General features: G+C 35.2%; 1 protein-coding gene across 7 annotated transcripts in view; it reads left to right on the top strand.

Moving 5' to 3' along the window:
- LOC136027985 (uncharacterized) overlaps nucleotides 1-21,689 on the top strand; it is a 100,925-nt gene that overhangs the window by 65,809 nt on the left and 13,427 nt on the right. For 5 of the 7 annotated variants that reach the window (XM_065705490.1, XM_065705489.1, XM_065705493.1 and 2 more), the window contains 3 exons: nucleotides 1,255-2,595; nucleotides 12,338-12,550; nucleotides 19,729-19,800. In XM_065705490.1, coding sequence (XP_065561562.1) covers nucleotides 1,255-2,595; nucleotides 12,338-12,550; nucleotides 19,729-19,800 — 1,626 coding nt within the window. The remainder of the gene's footprint in view (nucleotides 1-1,254; nucleotides 2,596-12,337; nucleotides 12,551-19,728; nucleotides 19,801-21,689) is intronic. The other 2 variants (XM_065705492.1, XM_065705491.1) reach the window with 1 other exon arrangement.

The following is a 21,689-nucleotide window of genomic DNA, read 5'->3' as shown; positions in this document are numbered from 1 at the left end:
TGCCCTTTCTCAGCTGCTTAATAACCTGGAGCACTTCGCCTATTGAGACGGTAAAATAGTTCCGTTGGCTCAAGAGGGACGCAAAAGCTCGTGAGAGCTCGCTATCACTTTCGGTTGTTAGTTGGGCATGTTTGATCCCAAAAACTTCACTATAGTGTTTTACCCACTGCTCCTCAGGTATGTTACTAGCAGGGTTTGTCACTGGTTTAGACTGTCTAAAAGACTTCCACATAGATACAGGATTATTTGCTGCTTCTTGGGAAGCAAGTTCGGCTTCGGCAGCTTTAAGATCACTTACAGACTTATTATAAGTTTTTTTCGTGTTGCGGAACTGCTCAAACACTACACCTGACCTAGGCCTCTCGCAATCGCGCCATAATCTCAGCCATATATTTTTTTTTTTTTATGAAAAAACTGCATGTGAAGTTATGTAAAGAAAACAAAAAGGGACAGTAATTTGAAATGTGGCACACCTTCAGGGATTTCTGAATTAACTATTTTACAATGGAGTACACTTTACTTTCGACGTAATACCTTAAATTAGGTATATTTTTCCAAGACCACCCTGCTTTCTATGACGAACAAATAAACGTTCAAACGGCGATCATCATCAGCAGAAATACCAAAGCATTAATCATCAGCACCATCAGCACAGGGTGCTGATCACGATCGCTGTAATGGATTTATCCCTATTTGAACATTTATTTGTTTGTAATGGAGTAAACTTGATTAATGTTGCTTCTTCTTTCCTTATACTTTGATCGAAGGACTTCACTTGTCCGTTACGACCTCTTCTTCCTGTTGGAGAACAGGCCTCCAAAAATGCTTTCGTCACGAGGTTCCAATTCCAGAATTTGTATGAGGGTATATCCTTCTTTGTCATCTTCTCCTCCCTTCTGTTTGGTTAGTGGGAAGTGCGAGTACTTGAGCTACCTGTCCCCAGCAGTTTAAGGCCTAGGGGCCGGCTGGTTGCTATTCGTCTAGTTGCCTATAGCGTTTCAAGTTTCTGGATTAGTATTTGTTGTTATCTTATACGGATTACATCCGGGTTAGTTAATACTAAGCGGATAACTCGGATAAGAGATGCTCAAAGCACTCTTTGTTGCCCATAGCGATCCCTCCATACTTATCAAATTAGCGACTGTGCCCCTACAATCGATTGCACTAAATATAAAAAAACAAGAGTGGGAGAAAAAGAGAGAGAAAAAAACAAACAAAAGAAAGACAAAATTTTAATTTCTATTTTCATTTCAGGTAAAACGTGACCTAATGTATACGGAAGAAGAGATTCAACAAAACCAGAACGAAACCCTTCTCGATCTAGGAGAGTCGCCCCTCCACAAGAAACCCAAGCTGGGCAATGAAAGCTTAGCTGCCATCTTAAGTCGCCCTCTGATAAACTCAGACAAACCCTGTGATATTCAACACCCATCTTTAGTAACAGCAAATGACATGATAGTCAAATTACAGAAAGATATCAAAACTTTACATTATATGGCTAAACAAAAAGAGAAAGAGTGGAATTATATTTTAAGACTAAAGAAAATGAAAGAAGAAATGGAAATGAAGTTGCGGAGGCAGAAAGAAATTTTGCATTTTACTTTGCAGGGGGTTGAGCCAGATTTAGCGAATATTTCTATGCCGCCGATGAATGAGGCTTTTGTGAGGAATCACGCAGACCAAACTTTAAGGCATATGAATGGCATTATTCCTCAAAGTGGGGGTCAAATGCAGTTACCTGGAATTGGCAATTTGCCATCAGTTTCGCCGCCTACCATTTCTCCTATGAATACGCCACTCAAAGTTGAAAACTATCGTAGGGATATGCCACTATTATCTCAGCAGATGATTCAACCTCCATCAATACCGGTGCAAAATAAACCTCCTCCTCAGTATAAACCTCAGCCCATGGTGCAGATTCCTGCTTCTGCTGCATTGGGGCTAGCTAGTCGTTCGAATTCACAGTCCCCAGGGCCTGTCCCCCCCACTCCGCCTAATCCAAATTCTACAAATAGTGCCATTACTGCTTTACTTAATAGTAGGCTGCAAAAACAGAGGCCTATTCTGCCTAAGCCTCAAGAGATACAGAACATGGGGAATGCTCAATGGATGGATGAAATGACCGATCCTAGAAACCGTGTTGGACCTACTGTTAATGTCCAGCGTATAATTGATGATTATAGAGCAAAACACCCAGAGGATACTTCCAATCGATCTAATCGACGAGGGGGTCCACCCAATGGGAAATTTGTCCCTCCTTCATTTCCTATGCACCAGAGTGGTATAAATATGAATAAAAAGCTGCAAAATCCAACTGCAACAAGTGGAGGTAATTTTGAAATTGGAGGTGTGACAGTGAATCAGGGTGGTGAGAAAGTGAGTTTAGAAAGTTTTCTTCAGCAAAGAATTAAAGAGAGTCCTTCTGGTGTTAATTTTAAAGACTTGCTTCTTCAATTCGCTAAACTAAGTCAAACAGCTCAACAAAACCAAAGTCAAAATGAAAACATCGATTTGAGTAAAGTGGCAGCTGCTCTTTCGAATTCGGATATTACTCTTCAGCCCATCTTGCCTGGAACCAAAAACCAAAGTCAACAGGTATGTTATTCCTATATATAAATTTTCTATATCAGGATGGATACAGAATTTATGTGTTGGGGGGGGGCAACATGACTAAAAAATTTAAGATATGAAATTTATGTTTTGGGGAGGGGGGTGCAATGAAGCTTGGACTCCTTCTTTGGTATTTTTGTCCATCTTCCTCTGTAAGTAGTGTAACTTTGGCTTTCACAGGGGGACTTCCCCTCCCCCTTGGATCCTTGACAAAAGAAATGAAATCCCCATCTAAAAAAAATATCGTAAGCTAGATTTTATCCCAGTTTTAAGGTCAGTATTTATCCGAGAATGTCAAAGTCAGTTCTAGCATTTGTTCAAATTTCTGCCAATTTTCTATATCAGGAGTTGATACAGAATTTATGTTTTGTATTAAACTATAAAATTTAAGATATGAACTTTATGTTTTGGGGAGGGGGGGGGGGCAACGAAACTTGGGCTCCTTCATTGGTATTTTTTGTCCATCAGCCTCTGTAATTAGTGTTACTTTTGGCCTTCAGAGGGGGGACTTCCCCCCTTGGATCGTTGAAAAAAGAAATGAAGTCCCAATCTAAAAAAAAAAATATATCGTAAGCTAGATTTTATCCCGGTTTTAAGGTCAGTATTTATCCAAAAATGTCAAAATCAGTGTTAGCATTTGTTCAAATTTCTAATCGAGAATTCAATTTGGACGTTTATTGCAATTAGTCTATCACAAGACCCCCTGAACCGCCCCTTTCGCGGGGTTGGTCCCGCGAAAAATTGCAGTTCTACAGTAGAGTTATTTCTGTGTCTTCCATCTCTCTCTCTCTTTCTCTCTCTTTCTATCTCTTTCTCTCTCTCTCTCTCTCTCTTTCTCTCTCTCTCTCTCTTTCTCTCTCTCTCTCTTTCTCTCTCTCTCTTTCTCTCTTTCTCTCTTTCTCTCTTTCTCTTTCTTTCTAAAAAAAGAACAACAACTAAAACTTCCATTCCATTTTGATTGGATGCAGGAGTGTTTATTGTGCAAACCTATAATTGTTAGAGCATATTGTTTGGCATAGTAAAACCATAAAAAAAAATAAAAATAATAATAATAATTATGCTGAAAAGAATAATTGGCTGGTTTGATTTTATCTAATTGTTACATCTAAATAATTTTCCTGCTATAACTTCGGTTCTACAAATCTTAATTGTCTCCTAGTCAGAGTTTTCTTAGAACTCTTAAGAACATTTTTGGGGTCATTTACTAATATTTCAAAATTTCATTTCAAAGAAGATGTCAAATGTTTTAATATCAATTAATATTAGTTATATTTGTTGCTAATTAAATTATTTTTTTATATCAAAGTTAAGAAAGTTGTGTAGTTGAATGTCCACGTGGCCGTTTTTGCAATTGTCTTGTGTTTAGCTCAAACTTGTTTTTTCCACAAACCTTTATATAATCATCCTTGATGCAAAAGTGCTTATAAAGAGATGCCTAAATGAGGCAACATAGCTTTTTTTTTTATAACGATCAGATCTGAAGTAGAGACATTTTTATGAAGTAAATGCTTAATGTCTTTATGTTTGTAAATTCTTTGAGTAAATAGTAAGTACCCATGTTAAGAAAACAATTCCTACTTCAAAGTCTGCAGAATAATCGTATTTAATACATTTTGCATGCAACCTTGCTTGTTTCCCCCCCAATCCCCCTAATGTACAAATATATAACTAAAACTATATATTTTCATTTCATTGTAACGCGTTTGTCCAGTTTCTGTTGCTTCCTGGTCGATTCAATTTACAGGTGAGTTGTGCGAAGATAGGAAATATATAATTTGGGCTATATATTCGTACATCAAGGGGGTTGGGGGTAAAGTACAGTGGGGCTGCATGCAGAATGTGTTAACTATGATTATTCTGTATATTATGAGTTAAGAATTGTTTTCTTAATATGGGCACTTGCTGTGGTTGATATATCACACATGTACATATTTTTTTTTTATTTTTATATAATATAAAAATATATAATAAAAATAATATAATATAATATAATTAAAATTTAAAAAATATAATTAAAAATAATATATAATATAAAAACATATATAATATATTTTATTTTATATAATATACATTTTATGATCTAAGTATTTTTGTCTGTTAAGTGGCTTCATTTGCCCTTTTTTAATAATGACTTTCCACGACGATGCTTGTGACAACCCTGTCGCTTGTCTTGGCAATTAGCCTGTTTTGCTCATTTGAGGATCACCAGTTTGACGAATAAGCAACCTACACAACAGAAAAGAAACTATCAGCGGTTATACCTCCAATCAAGGGGATCGGGGCTAGGATACCCCACTTCCTAAGGGGTGGACCTGTGTTCACGTATGTCACTGACCTCATACTTGTCCTCAGCAAAGGTAGTGCCAATTCAAATGATACCCTAAAGTGCAGTAATGTACTTAGGGCCCATTCACAATGCGGTTTTAGTATTACCAAGAAATAGCTAGCGCTAATTTGAGCCAATTAAAACTGTTATTGAATTTTTCTGCCGATCAGAAGATCCTATGAAAAATCTGATTGACTCGAAATAGCGCTAACTAAATCTTAATATTAGTCAAATTTTATTGTGATTGGGCCTTTAGCGTACACAGGTTCCAAATCCACCGTCATTAGTGTCATGCACGAAAGTGAAATTGCTTGAATTAAGTTAGGAAGTGAGGTCCATAGTGAGGCTGGTGTAGAATAAGGAGTTAGGAGGATCGTGTCTTGTCTGCTTTTATGGATTCTTTATCGCACATTGTCCTAAGGACATCAAAGACAATACAAGATCATGGGAGGAGCAATAGTCAAACGGGAGATGAAACTTTCATAGACCTTGGATGTGCAAATATTTGGAGTGTCTCAGGTAAAAATTTTGGAAATGAATGCATTTTTGGAGACGTTCAGGGTTCAAAGCAAGGTTTCCAACTTTTTGGTCGATGAATGTGTTCCCTGAGCATGCAAAAATCTGTAATTTTTAGTTCAAATCTGTCCATCTTGAAATCTTAAAAACTAAGGTTTTTTACCAGTTGTATTTTTGAGCTAAAGACGCTTTGTAAACCTCCTTCAAACAGCCAGTTAACATCGAATAATGAAAACAAAAACGAATCAATATAAAACATTCATACAAAATGACTTAGTGTGAAAGCACGAAACTCTTGCAAACATGTAGATCCTTACTTTGGAGAAAATCCTTTACTTACGAAATCTCTGGCAAAACCTGGATGTTAAAAAAAAAGACAGAAAAAGTGACATTTTTTTTGTCAAAATATATATCCAGTTCGGAATTGTTTCGTTTTACGTCATAAATTTACAAAATGTGTCCCTTTTTGCTCCTTTAAGTCCCAAATTTTAAAAGTATCATTTTTTTCGCTCTTTTATGTCATTGTGTCCTAGCACTTGGGAATGTGTCTAGTTAACAACCCTGGTACAGAGTTGCAGAGTATGTATGTCCGGTGAGAATGAGGTATTCTCACCAGACTCACTAAGTAGGGTAGCCCACTTAGGCTAGGAATAAATGGGGATCTAGGTGATCTAGGTACCAAGAAGATAAACCAAGTGGATAACTTCGCTTACATAGGCAAATACTTTCATACTTTCTAATAGAAAGCATGGTGGGTGCAGTAAAGCTGCAAAAGGTAGATAAAGCAAAGAATTTTTTCTCGCAGTTGATTTTTTTTTTCTTTTAATTATAAGAAGATAAGTCTTTGAACACAGATTAGGATGTTGAAAGTTAAGATAAATATTATGGTCAAACATGGCTAAGAAATGTGGGGGGAGGGGTTGGAAGGGAGAGGAACAGGGCTGTGGAATCGGAATTTTAGTTAATGTTTGCTGAATGGAGTCGGAATCGAAGTTGGAGTCGGTATATTGAAAATATCTGGAGTCCGAGTCGCTTATAACTTTCAACATCTAATAAAATGAAGCTTTGAAACAGGGCTGTGGGGTTGGAGGTATAGTAGATTTTCGCTGAATGGAGTCGGGAGTTGGCTATATCTTATAATCAACTCCACAGCCCTAAAGAGAAAGATATTCTTGATATTTTCCGAACGAAATCTCTAAGGGTAATTTCAATTGCTCGTTTGAATGATCGTACATCAGAAAGCATATTTACCAAATATGTGATCCTAACCCACTTTCTAGGACTATAATGAACAATGGCTATTATGTTTAGGTTATGTTTTATTCATGAATAATCATAAAGCTTTACAAGTATATGGTCCTATCCCATTTTCTAGGGCTATAAGGAATAAGGGCTAGTATGTTTAGGTTAAGTTTTACTTATGAATTATCATAGGTCACTAATTTTTTTTTTTTTTTTTGCAATAACGATCGAATGAAAAGGAGAACGCTCTCGAATAAAGGGGTGGTGTGTATGCATATCGTAAGGACGTATCTAAAGAAATTTAGAACGTCATAGGACAAAGTAAGTTGTGCATCTTTGAGGGGATTGAATGGAGAAGGAATGTCTAGTCCTCTGTTAGTCTTTAGGAGATAGTTGCTACAAAGAGTAGTAGTTGCGAGGAAAGGCCTAGTCATTAATTTTATTGCTTAATATAAAAATGTTTTAAAAGTTTTATTGTAGACAGTAATAACTAAAAATACTAAATAAAATAAATAATTAAAACACGAAAAAGAGCCCTCGTTTAACTGAACCCCTTTACAACTCAACAGTCGTGCAACTCAGCCCCCGTGCAACTCAACTCCAGTGCATCTCATCCACCACGCCACTGAACCCTCATTTAATTCAACACCCGTTTAATTCAAAACTTTAGTTAACTCAACCCACTTAAAACAACCCTCGTGCAACTGAACATCCTTGTAATTCAACCCTTAGGCTAGGTTAGGCTACCCAAACGAGGGCAATATTAAGTTGCATGGGGGTTAAGTTAGACGAGGTTAGGCTATTTTTGAGGTAATGCCTTAAATTAAATATTTTTTTCCTAGGACCATGGGTTGGGTTGGGTTAAATGATGGGTGAATTGCGCATCGGTGAGGGTTAAGTTGCATGGCGATTAAGTGAAATAAAGTTGGATTAAATGGGATTGAGTTGTAGGGATGTTGAATTGACTGATGATTTTGTTGAATGAGGATTGAGTTAAAGAGGGGTTAATTTAAACGGTGGTCAGTTGAACGAGAGGGTTAGTCAGTTGAGTTCAATGGTGTTCACTTAAACAGGGGTTCAGTTATACGTACACCTTTGAAAAAAGATATTAAATAATTAATAAGTATTATATATAATAAATAATTATATAATAAATAATAATAAGTAATAATAAATAAATAATAGTAATCATAATAATAATAAGTAATAATGGTAAATAAAAATAAATTATATAATAAATATAATAAAAATAAATAATAAATATTATATATTAATACATAATTAATAATAGTTAAATAATTAATATTAAATAATTAAAAAAAAAGTATTCGATAATTCGGGATCGCTGTTAGGAACCTTTCCAAACTCCAGTAAGAAATCAAAACTAAAGAAAAATAGAAAGTGAAAACAAACAGAAAACATAAAACGCTTTCATTAAGTAGATTTAAAACTTTCAATGAAAATGCCAAAAACCTTGCCAGAACATATGTGTATAAAATTTTCGTCAAATAGCATTTTTCTTAGTGCCTGCCGAGAAATTTCAGACAAACTTACAAAGTAAGTTTGCCCTCGTTTCTTGTCGAAGACAGAGCCATCTACCAAAGAGTGAGCGGACATCTGAAAACCAACACTCGAAGTAATTTTTAGTTTGTTCAGACTTGGTTTTATAAATATTGCGCCTTATTTCGCTGGAAAAATTAAAACTCGGAAACCATGGCTCTAAGTTATAAAATAATAAAGATCTGAAAATTTATTTAGTTTGTTTACATCCTTTTAATGTGATTGGAGCTATCTTTTACTTTTATTTGGCATGCTTTCAAAATCTCGATGACTTTTTCTATTGCAACGCTGACGTTAAAATTACAAAGAAACGCTAGACTGTTCTTTATGCCAAAACATGGAAGTAACAGAAGTATTGCAACATTGAAGCATACTGTTTGACAAAAATAGAGAATGTCCCAGTGTTGTCAGAATAGTTTCTTTATAAAAAAAAAGATTAAATAAGCTGCTTAAAACCATGTTGTTATTGTTGGTGTTGTTTGACTCACAAATAACAAAAAGGGGAATAAGTCTGGAAAATCACTACAATATGAAAATCTTAGACGAAAACATTAAAATATTCATATTATAGACTCTTGAGTCTCAGATAAAGTTGTGCGTTTGTCCGTTGGTTCACACTAATGCAACTCAACAACGCAAAGCGCCACTCGGATGCAGGAAAATTACAAAAATCTTTATACAGAAGCAGTTCATTGCAGGCCTAAAAGCGTTAAAACTAGAATAACATATTTAAATACAGAAATTTTACTCCTATTAATTAATTTAATTTATTTATATTTATTTAATATTAAATTGAATTTATCAATTTTTTTCTAATAATTTATTAGTTACTTAATTAAATTTGATTTAAACCTTTCACTAAGCCTTTAATTTAGCCTAAATTAAATGGTTTAACATTAATTAATTTAATTTATTAATATTTAATCAATATTAAATTAATCAATTATTTGTTAGTTGCTTATATCAATATTAAATTAAATTGATTAATTTTACTAAGCCTTTTATTAATTAAAACCGTTAACAAAATTAATTTAGTCTAAATTACTTTTTTAAACATAACATAGTAGGCTATAACATAGGGATAGGCTAAATCAAGTTTTAGAAACAGAGAGAAATATTGAAAAGGCTAGCCTGTATTATATGTCTAATTAGGAATATAATTTTTGTCTTTTTCCCTAAAAGTATCTTCCCCGGCCTTGAGGATTAATGTTTTTTTTTTAATTGCCCTTATGTTGTTTCTCATATATTAATGGACGACTTCTAATAAATATGATTACATCACTTGCTTCCACTGTTTGGTTCAAGAAGGTTTCAGTTGGAAATAAAGGATGCGTTTTTCAAAACTCAAAATATTTCATTTGCAGCTGTTGAATCGTTATGACGCATAAACTTGCCGCAAAAAAGGGATGAAATTTCACGGGTCACACAAAAACGGCCGTTCTTGCGTGAACACGCAGCAGTGTGAACCAAGGATATGACTTTAATAACTCATCTACGGATCAGGGGCGTAATTTGCTGTGGGGTAGGGGGCAGCTGCCCCTCCAAGACCTCGACTGCCCCCCTGCTGACCCCATTTTGCCCCCCTCCCCTGCTGAAATTTCGTTTCTTCAAAAATCTTGTCAAAGCTAAGATAAGCCTGCATAATTCAAGCATTCACAGAAACGCGTCAGTTTTTTTTATGGTACAATGTGGCGCATTTCCAGGTTCCAATGTCATTTTCCCTTGATTCGAGAAAATTGGCTCCACATTTGTCCCCCCCCCGGGACTTTGACAAAATTATCCCACTGTTATAGATGACTCTGGAAATGAAAGAAGAACCTTCTCCCCTTTTGCTTACATTCAGTGCTTCAGACCCCGAATCAGGGAATTGCATTTTTTCTTTTTTTTATAATTCATTTCCTATGAAGCCTATAATACATAGATGGACCCTTCGACCTGTCCAGCCAAGTTAATGTACAAATTACTGCTTAATAACTATAGGGTCTGAGAACGAGAGACGAGCTTATATCCTCTCTCCCCACACACTGGTCTTTCGAACATTCCTTGTCGCATAATTCAGAGCCGTAATCAGGGGATTATCTTTTCATAAAGATAACTTATTTCCTAGGGCCATGATGCATTTAACAATGTATAGATTCGATCTGAAGCTTTGGCTGTGGTAATAAAAGGCGTTATGTTACATAGCAAAGATCTTACAGCAAAGCAGAATAGCAGAATAACGCGCTTTTGGGTTATATAAATCATATTGAGGTTGAGTTCGTTTTATAAGTTAGGGGTTCTCTGAGTATTCAAGACACAACAAGGAACATGTTTAATATCAAAGCTGCATTTTCCGGTTATGTCTGCTAATGAGAAAAGAAGATATAAGTTAATTCATTTTTGAAAAATTAAAAACCAATAAAATAAAAAAAAATGGATTAGGCTAATCATTAGTTTTTTTTCTGACATTTACCCAAATTTCCAATGTCGTGTGTCTTTTTGGAAACTCTTGTAACAGAGCATAGTTTCTCAAATGTGGAAAATATGAAATTTCTTTCAGTTAATTTTGTTTGGGAATATAAACGTTAATTTCTTAAAACGCTCCTAAAACGCTGGAAATGTTGTATAAACGTTAATTTCTTTTCTCGCTTGACGGGCGATATTTGTTTTCCAAACTCCTAAACTCCTAAACTGTAGGCTATTAAAAATAAAATTAAACATGTTCATGGTTATTATTGGGCCTAAAACAATAGGATATGCATCGCAATTTCTTAGAAAATGTATTAGAATATATGGAAAGACTCCTAGGAGATGGTTAACCACTCGCCGTGTATAGAACCACGATGGTAATGATAGTGTGTGTATGTGGGGGGGGGGGTGTTTCATCGTCTCTTGTGCAAAAAAAACAATATAAGTTATTTATTATATACCAAAACGTAACCAAATCATTCTGCCTCATGTTGCAATTATGTACACATTTTTTTTTTTTTCCATCTAGAATTTTTCCTATTGAAAATAGCTTTTAATAGGCTGATCTTAATAGGTCTTAATATCTTAATAGGCTGATCTTTAATAGGCTGAGCTTTTAATAAGCCTTAGAAACCCATGTAGAATTATGCGTTTCTTTGGGTGCGTCAATATAAGATAATAATATAATTAAATGTAATATATCGCGCGACACATAATTTAAAACATGTAGTAATAAAATAATGTTGGCTATATTTTCCGTTTTGAGTGCATTATTTAAAAAAAAATATTTTAATTTAATCCGTATACACTCATAAAAGTTTGTAGTGACACTCGTGTGTAGCCAATCTCATCTAATGTATTAGATCATATTGTATAGCCAATGTGTAGCATATGTAGTAATATGTAGCAATATGTAATATATAGCATATGTAGCAATGTGTATTGCATATGTAGTAATATCATATTGTTTGACTGCATTTAAAATGTTGAATTGCAATTTGACGCCGGTATAGTGCAGCTCCCTTGTAGCCTACCCCTAAAAAATTATAGTGTTAACATACTGGCTGAATGCATTTGAATAGTTTATGTCTTAATTCTGCGTCATAAATTGCTTTACTACTCAGAAACTGCCGTCCTGGCCGAGTGGATTGGTGCGCTGTATTCAGGATCCCTTGCCTGAGAGGGCACGGGTTCGAATCCCAGTGTACCCAATTGTTTTAATTTGAGACGGGGGTCAGTGGCGTGACTCTAAGCTTAGGCAGAGTCGAACTAGCTCCAAATGGGTACCTGGAGAAATCTGGGGAAGGTAATCACGAAGGGTGTGCGAAAGCACAGGATGGTTAGCCCCCAACCCCCCATTGCACTTCCTGGCTGAAGGGCCAAGAAACGGAGATCAGCACCGCCGGTAGGGACTGTAAGATCTAATGCCGTATTCTTTGCCTTTTTTTTTACCAATTGTACAGCCCTCTTGTAGTTCATCTTCTTTGATACATTGTAGTGATATAATATTATAGTGATATAATATTACATGAATGCATGCCTATACGATCATAAAATGCAATTCCCATATAGCCCATCTCCTCTGTTATATTGTTGTGGTAACACATTATTTCTAATATATGTGATCCGTTTTAGAAGAAGCCATCACCTACAAGTACGCCCCCTGCCGAAGCCACCTCAAGCAGTATCCTCCACGGCGCTTTGAGCGGAACCATTGCTCGGGGTGAGATCTCCGTGAAGCCTGCAAATTCAAATTATACACCCACTCTTGCCTCGTTATTAACGTCATCTACAGATTCAGAACAGCCTGAAGTCTTAACGTTATCAAACTTGTTGAATACAAGCAAAGTATGTTTTCCTCAATGTCTATTTTCTATTTTTAAATTCGTTTAACTTCAAGTCTGCAAGTAATTTGATTATTCGATTACTTGACCTAGTCAAGCTAACCCCTTAACTAAATAAGGTCAACGCTCAAACTTTCCTTTCCGTATTTACACCAAACCCCCAGGGGCACCAATTTACGTAAATGCAGGGGAGGGGGATAATTTTTAGGGTTATTTGTATTAAGGTACAAAAGAGGGAATTTCAAAATCTAATGGGGTGGACAATGTAGGTCTTTTTGATTTTTTTATGAAAATACCATAAAAAGTCCATCTCCCTCCTCAATTGGTACGTTCCAAGTCCCTTTCATCGACAGTTTGAATCTATAAGCCCAAAAAATACCTTTTTTGAGGTTTGAATGAAAAACCCCTATAGATGATTTTTATGGACGCCATTTAAGGGAAGGCTGATGGGGACGTACTAATAATAAGATATAAATAAATAATATAAGAATAAAATAATAAGAAATATAAATAATAAGATGAGTTTGTCTTTGCCATCTTAGAAATATACAAAAAAAAACAAAATAAAGTAGCTGAAAAACTTAAAGAAAATATCAACTTCTAAACAACTTCGAAAATATCAAGTCCCAAATGAATCCAAACGACACTGGCAAATAACGCTAAATGGCCAATAATGAAACAAAATGCTTAGATTTGTATTAAACACATAAAACTATTCAAGGCATCTAAAGGGTTGAGAACATAATGTTTTCACAAAATAAAATAATCCTTGAAAAAGGAAGGGAAACTCAACTTCAAATAACGACAAAACCCCCGGATGAACCTTCAATTGCTCAGTTTTAAATAGCGAGTGTCGGAGTGGCGGAATATACAGCGCACAGGACTAGGGAACGCTGCAGTTTAGCAAATAAATATCGAATATAATGAAGCGAAAAATAATCGTATACATATTTATTTATCTGTAATTTTTTTCTCGAAAACGGCATCATAATTTTTTTGCAAAATCAGCATGTTACCATTTTCCGATGTTGTAAAACAATCTGGGAAAATTTGTTTAGGGTCCGAATTTTTTTGGGGGGGGGAGGTGGAAAATCCATATCAATGATGTCCCAGACGCCCAGTCGTTCAATACCCTAGCGGTTTTAATTTCTACAACGAATAAAATAAAATTAAGTTAAATTTATTTTGCAACAGAGACTATTTTTTTTTAAACAACCAGTGTATAAATGTATATTTATTGACTTATCTTTAAATATCCTCTCGAAAAGAATACTACCCTATTTTCTCTGGAACTTGGGCTACTACCATTTATCGATGCGAAACGTCGAGATTGGTCGCTACTTTGAGAAAATTTGTTTCAGGCCTTTTTTGGGGGGTTGGGAGGAATGTTCATATATGTGACGTTTTTGAGGAAAATGTTCATTTAAGTTACGTTTTTGGGGGAAAATGTTCATGTAATTGGCGTTTTTGGATAAATTTGGGAAAAAATGTTCATATAAGTGACGTCGTAAATGCTCCGACATCCAAATCAAGTTTGTTTTCCGAAAGCAAATTTCTGTGCCCTGAACGAAGCTTAGTCTACTGGTACTATAATAAAGAAAGAAATATTTATTTAAAAAAGCATAGAAATAAGTAATGCAGTATTCTGTTGCTACTTTTCGCGAAAAATAATTGTAAACAAAAAAAATAAAGAAACAAAATAGATAAAATAATAAATTAAATAATAGGTAAAAAAAATACAAAGTAAATAAAGTTACTATTTGACTGAATTGATTCAGTGGCGTTGTTTGATTCCCTGAGTTTTGGTGATTCCCCTTGCCACAAAACCTTTGTTTTGGTGATAACAGTAGTAGCAAAGAGGGGCTAGGGAAGAGACCCCCTGAGCTTACTATTAGGGGCCTGAAAAGGACCTTTAGTGTCGGGAAAATTGAGAAGTGGTGATCTAAATATTCATTTTTTTAAGTTGCCGACCTCGTTTCCTCTAGGAAGAATTATCTCCTTTCACCCTCCCGCAAGGGTTTCATTTGTATTTCTGGAATGATCGAACTGATCGAATGACAACCCTATTTTAGTCAGCACACATAGCAATAATCTGATTTTGGCGGTAATTGTATTTAATCCCGTGATTTTAATGATTAATGTTCTTTAACACCCTGTTTCTGACGATCAGATTCATCTGAATATCAACGTTGTGGTTATTATGTATTGTACTTCTCGGGTTTAATAATCAAATGTATGATCAAATTTATGATCAAATGATCACTTATTTTGTGTACCTCTAAATTCCCTGATTTTGGAAATATCGCGTCAGTTACGTCAATACACAAAAATTTAGGGAGAAGAAGACAAAATGTCGAAACCTAAGATGGGGGGCAAAAAGGGCCAAGGGGTAAATGCCCCTCTCCTTCATTCCAATTGTATCACTTAGCTTAAATCCTAATTTTCGTGATTACCTTATCTTGTGCCCTGATTTTAGTGTCATGCTTATCGAAATATCCGGATTTTCGCCATCACACTTCGCTTAAATCCTGGCTTTTAAACCCTTCTTAATTCCCCTGTTTCTGGTGATCTCACTTGTCTTAATGTCCTGATTTTGGTGATTACAGTTAACGAAATACCTTGATTTTGGCGATCACACTTATCTATATAACCTACCCTTGTTTTAGTGATAATGCTTAGTTAAAATATGGACGTTGATAGCTCCACTAGTTTTAATGGATTGATCCTGATGATCACTCTTCTCAACCCCTAATTTTGATGATGTACAATCGTATCAACCAACTACAAGAACTATCTTCCCATAAGGAGAGTATATTGATGCTGGAGCTAGATATGATTCTCTGTGTCCTCTTTCTTAAACTTTGACCCTTTTTGTCTTCTTTTCTCTCCCTTTCTTCATTATTCATTCTAATTTATTTATTCGCTAAGTATCCTCCTTCATAAAGGAAAACCGATTTTTCTTCTTTTCTCTCTATTCATTTTATTTATGCTCACTCCTTTACGTACTTAGTGTCCTCCGTCATAAATGTAAACCTTTCTCTTCTGTTCTCTCTATTCATTTTATCTGTGCTCACTCCTTTATGTACTAAGTGTTCTCCTTCATAAATGGAGTCCTTTTTTCTTCTTTTCTCTATACTCATTTTATCCATGCTCACTCCTTTATGTACTAAGTGTACTCCTTCATAAATGTAAATCTTTTTTCTTCTTTTCTCTTTATTCGTCATTTGTGCTCACTTATTTGCCAGATTTTCTCCTTCATAACTATAAACCTTAGATTGTTTCTTCTTTTCTCTATTCATTATGTATACTTCCTCATTAATTTGCTAAGCGTTCTGCTTCATTAGTATAAACCTAATACTCTCTTCTTTTCTCTCTCTTTTCAATTCGTTAGTTATACTTACTTCTTTTTTTGATAAGTGCCCTCCTTCATAAACTTTTCTTCTCTGTTATTATTATTATTGTTATTAACATTATTGTTTATATTTACTTTTGTATTTGACAGTTTTTGTTTGTTTTTTTCATTTTTTCTCTATTTATTATGTCCCCCTGTACAACGCAATAAGAAAAAGCGAAGCTGGGAACACCCAAGGCCAATATCTTCAAAATATAGAGCAAAATTGATATATTGATACAGTCATTGCACCCAGGGGGAGGTGGGATCCCCCTTCACGCAAATAAAATAAGACCTTTTGCTGAATGAAAAGAACTAAAGTAGTCTAGAGACACCTAATACGTCAAAACACAATTTCGATTTTTTCATCATTTGGAGACAGACAAACCAGAAAAATTTCCTTAAGGCCGTCATTAAGTGAAATGATGGAACTCGAAAATCCCATGTTAAAATTGAAAGTTTATATTCAAAAAGTACTCAAGTATTCATTGGTGGAAGATACCGCTTTTAATATCAGGCCGTAGCTTCTTGAAGATGCTACAAAATGTTTGCTAGGATTTTGCTCTATTTCCTCTAATTGCTTAGAAATCTTAGAAAATGTCTAACTCTTTTTCACAAGTGTACTCTATGAAGGATATTGCTTTTAGAATAAAATCGGTACTATCATGAGCAGAAGACAATAACCTGTAAGATGATTGCAACCATTTCTCGATGTATTTTCCTGTTTTCGAACAGTCCCGTAGAATTTTTTCAGCTACCTGAAACTTTTACAAGTTTTTTGCCAGAAGGAATCGTTCCAGATGGCCGATAACACCCCTAGAGACCAGATTGACAAGCTGGTATAATTAACCTGCTATTTCCGCCAATGAATAAGTGCTATTTGGAGGGTTTTTGACAATCGACGATCTCTAGAGAATTGAGAGACAGAATGCTACCCTAATTTTAATTTTGAACCTCGATGTTTTCAAGTTCGCTTAATCACGGCCTTAATTTTTCAAAGAATAAAAGATATTTTCGAATTGTTCTAATCCAGATAGAAGTTTTAAGCTTTAGATTTTTGCTCTTACGAAGGCATCGTGACCTTCAAAATGGAGGGAGGGGTGTAAATACATATAAACACTAACTCAAAACCACAAAGAAAACAAAATATTGAAGAAAGGGAAAACTCCATTCAATGGAGAAAAACTGAATACTAAAAACAATTAATTTATTTTGTAGGTTTTATTTATTTTTTATTTATTTTTTTTTAGTGTGGCATATACACTGGGTTTTTTAATTTAGGGTGGATCATACAAAAATTGGTAATTTGAGTAAGAAGTTTCCAGAAATTTGGGAAAATTAATGGAATTTTAAAACAAATCTATGAATTTAATATTAAACATTTTCTGATAAAGAAAGGGTAAGGCGAAGGATTTTTTCATAATTTAAAGTTAAAGTGATAAATTTCTAAATTAAAAAACTTTAAAATGTCGTTGTAAATTTTTAAATGTAAGTACAAACTTTAGAATGTCAATTAAATTTTTTGTTTTCTAAATTGAAACATAAATCTTAGTCGAGTGAACTTTTAATACCAATCAGCAAATTCATTTTAAATCTTTTTCAAAAAAGGAAGGACAAACAATTTCTTTATAATCTATGATTTAATTGGTAAATTTGTAAATTATTACAAATCATAAAATATCATTATACATTTTTGAATTTAAATACAAAGTTTATAACTTAAATGTAGGTTTTTCTAATTTTAAATATAAATTTCAAAATTTGCAAGAATCATAAAAAAAAAATTAAGTTAAACCTAGATCCAAGACTGATAGATGTTGGGATTAGAGCCAAAACGATTAAAATAAAAATTGACAGTCCTAAACACATGCACAATAATCGTTTAAATCCTCGGTGGAGGTTCGATTCCTGGTAATAGTTTGCAGATTGTTCTGAACCCTTGTAGACGGGTACGAATAGGGCTGAAAGAATAAATAAACATGGCAGTTTTTAGCTAATAACATGAAATTGAAGCATGTAGTTAAAAAGATAGAAATATAGAGTTAATAGATGTATTTCATCTTTATATAGGGGTCCACTAGTGGATCTCAGTAACAGGGGGGGGGGCTGCCCCCAAGATCCGTCGGTTTTTTTGTTCCAACAGGAAAATAGGGTGAATATTTTTATACGACACGAGTTGTTTATTAAATTATTTGCTTGAATGTGTTCGTAATTCGAAAATAACAGACAACAAAAAATGGGCTATTAAATGAAAAATATTTTGAATTTTGGGTATAAATTTCAAATATCTTTTATTTTTGGTGGAGGGGGGAGCTGGTTCTACACGTGTATATTTTATGAAAGCAAATAAAAGGACTGCCAACTTTCCCCTTTCAAAATTTTTGAAGTTACAGGCTTGCGGAATTTTTTCTTTCCTCACTTTTATAATGCTTACTATTATTTCTTGCTGATTTTTAGGGTTAGTTGTGACCATTTTGTCTTTATCTTCATCTTCACCTTTGCCCTGTTATTCAATTTCAGTAATCATATTCTGAACCATTTTGTTAAATACCCCCCCCCCCTCTGCCGCGTTTGAAATCAGTTTTGAGATTCATCTGACTTATGTCATCCGAATAAAGGTTAATAATTCCGCCTCTTCAGATGTCGACATGCTAGAACAAAAAGAGACAAGTTTTTAGATTGCTAATTTGATGCTCATTTTCATGGTTCGATTCGTGTTTGACACGTCCCCCCCCCCTCTAATGGTTTCATATAGCCTTGAGCTATGAAGTAAAATGTAACAACTGATTAAAAAACAAAGAAATATGATTCATTGATACTAGCTTCATATTATACACTAAGAATTCTATCTTTTCTTTTTTTTTGGAGGGGGTAGTTTCTTTATGTCTAGGGCTATATGAGATCATTTTAGAAGAGGCTGGAGATACATTGTCAATGGTATTTATCAAGTGACATATAGCGATCGCAATTTCTGTCTGTCTGTCGGTCCCGGTTTTTCTAGTTCGGGCACTTCCAGATAAGTTAGGACGATGAAAGGTGGCCGTTGTATCAGGGACCGGGCCAGATTAAATTATAAATAGTCACTTCCCCGATTCGATCATCTGGGGGGGAGGTGGGGCAGTGGAAGGACGGTTAATTCAGAAAAATTAGAAAAAATGAGTTACTTTTAACTTACGAACGGGTTATCGGTTCTTAATGAAAATTGATATTTATAAGGAGCTCGTGTCTCAGAGCTCTTATTTTAAATCCCAACTGGATCCGGTGAGGTGACATTGGGGGGAGTTTGATGGGGAAACCGGAAATCTTTGAAAACGCTTAGAGTGGAGAGATCGGGATGAAACTTGGTAGGAAGAATAAGCACAACTCCTAGATACGCGATTGATATGACTGGACTGGATCCACTCTCTTTGGGGGAGTTGGGAGAAGGGGGATTCCAGTGCTTTGGCGAGTTCGGACAGAGTTTGGCGAGTCCAGTGCTTCTGGACGTGCTAGGACGATGAAAATTGGTAGGCATGTCAGGGACATGATCAATTTGACTTGATAACAGTCGTTTTCCCTGATTTGACCATCTGGGGGGCTGAAGGATCTTGGCTGTTCCGACCTCCTCACAAGTGTCATATAAACTCTTGGCTCTTGTTGTTCTAGTATGCTTCTTTCTGAATTGCCCCAATTCGTAACCTTTAACCTCCTCCCCTCCCCCTACTCCAAAAAGTCCACCAACTTTCAGACCTGTGTTTCTTTACGTTTTTGACCTTATTTTAATTGTGTGCTTTTGTTTCCTTGCTGAATAGGGTCAGGTGACTATAACCAAACCCAAGGAAGTAACCTCTGAGGCAAGATGCTTGCCGTCCATGTTGGTTGTTGTAAGTTCACCTTCATATCCTGTGTAGATGCATGGTTGCCACAACCCAGTTTGCTTATAAATTGATTATTAAGCGGCGTTCACATGCAAGTCCAGCGAGACTCATGCCTAGACCTGTGTGTCTGGCCATGTACTTGCTTAAGCCTGTAAGTTTGGTAAGACATACATGTGGACGCCGCTCTGAAACTCGAAACAATTTTAGTGCAAAAGAAGCTTCCTGATTGGTAGAATGTGAAATTTTAAAGAGTTCTAGGCACTAGAACTAAATGCTTAGCTGTAATTTATTGCAGCAAGTACCGAATTTTATTTGAACGGGAACTGTCTGGACAGAAAGGTGTCTAAACATGCAGTTGGACGCCGCTTAAGTTATTAGGAAGAACAATTCTTATGGGGAGCAACTATTGAGCGGTTCAGTTGGCAGATGTATTAACGATAGAAGAAACAATAGAAAGAACCAACACAATATATTGTTATTTTTGATTATTTTTATTAGCTGTTGGAGGGAGGGGGTTTGTTTTCATAATCTTTGCTAGTAAAATAAGACTGGCTTCTTGCCATATCCGACTTTTTTTCTTTTTTTGCGTTTCCGTATAAAGAGGCTGAATTTTGAAACAAGAGAAAACGACCTTGAGTTAGACAGAGCTTCAACGAATGCTTGTCTTTTGGAGGGGGGAAGAGGTGAGGTATCCACAGAAGAAATAATAGAAAGAAGTAAAAAAAACTAGTTGACTGATTATTTTGCCAATCATCAGGCAGGGGGGGGGGTCTTTAAAAACTTGCTGAAGTATACATTAGTTTGGGGTTAGTGAATAGAGCTTGCTTGGTTTGGAGTTAGCTTGGAGTCCGTAATGTTATTATGAATTCATGCATATTGGTCTTTGTATTTAGGGTGGAAATTAAACATAGAAGAGCAATTGTGGGAAGGGGTAAAATGCAGCGCCATGTTATCCCTATTATTTTCACCAACCATTGAAGGAGTTCTCACCAACCAGTCCAAATACTATATTGGCAAATCACGATTGGTATCTTGTCATATGTGACAAAAACTTTTTTTGTATACCAATAAGAATGACTTAAAGCTTAAACGAAAAAAAGAAAGGGTGTAAATATGTGTCCTTAGGGCGAAGAAGTGAGGTCCCCTTTTGTCACATTCATTAAATACTGAAGAAATAGGAGGGAGAGGTGACAGAAGGACACTCTGAGCAGCTATTTTCACCAGTTTTCCAGTATCCAAAAATCCATATGCAAGAATTTTGCTCGGGGGACGGGGTTACAAATAAAGTTAAAAAAAAACGGATACAAAATTTGTTTATATGCATTTCCTACGTCATTACTAAGTGTACACATATTTCGGGGAGGGGGGCAAACCCCAAACCGCCCTGGATACGGGCTTGTGTTCAAGTATACTTTAGCTTGGGGTTAATCAATAGAGCTTTTTTGGCTTGGAGTCTGTAATGTTATCTTAAAATTCATGGTTCTCGGACTATGCATTTAAGGTGGTTGGGGCACTGCTGCTTATTTTTGTGAAATTTCCTAATGGACCTAAAAACCTTGGGAACGTCAAGTGCTTTTATCCTAAATTCTGTAGAAAAAAAAAAACAAATTAAGAAAGTGGAATAATTCATTTGGCCGCTGAGAGACCCAATTTTGGTTCTTATTAATAAAAACAAGAAACAAAAAAAAACAAAAAAACGAATTAACTAAGCTAATAATTCATGTGGCTGCTGAGAGACCCAATTTTAATTCTTATTAATAGAACCCAAAAGCAAAATAAAACGAGTTAAGAAAGTGGAATAATTCATTTGGCCGCTGAGAGACCCAATTTTGGTTCTTATTAATAAAAACAAAAAGCAAGAAACAAAAAACAAAAAACGAAATAACTAAGCCAAT

This window comes from Artemia franciscana, chromosome 6 (assembly GCF_032884065.1).
Source record: "Artemia franciscana chromosome 6, ASM3288406v1, whole genome shotgun sequence".
Lineage (NCBI taxonomy): Eukaryota > Metazoa > Arthropoda > Branchiopoda > Anostraca > Artemiidae > Artemia > Artemia franciscana.
Note: the sequence above shows the minus strand (reverse complement) of the source record. Positions and strands in the feature narration are given on the sequence as shown.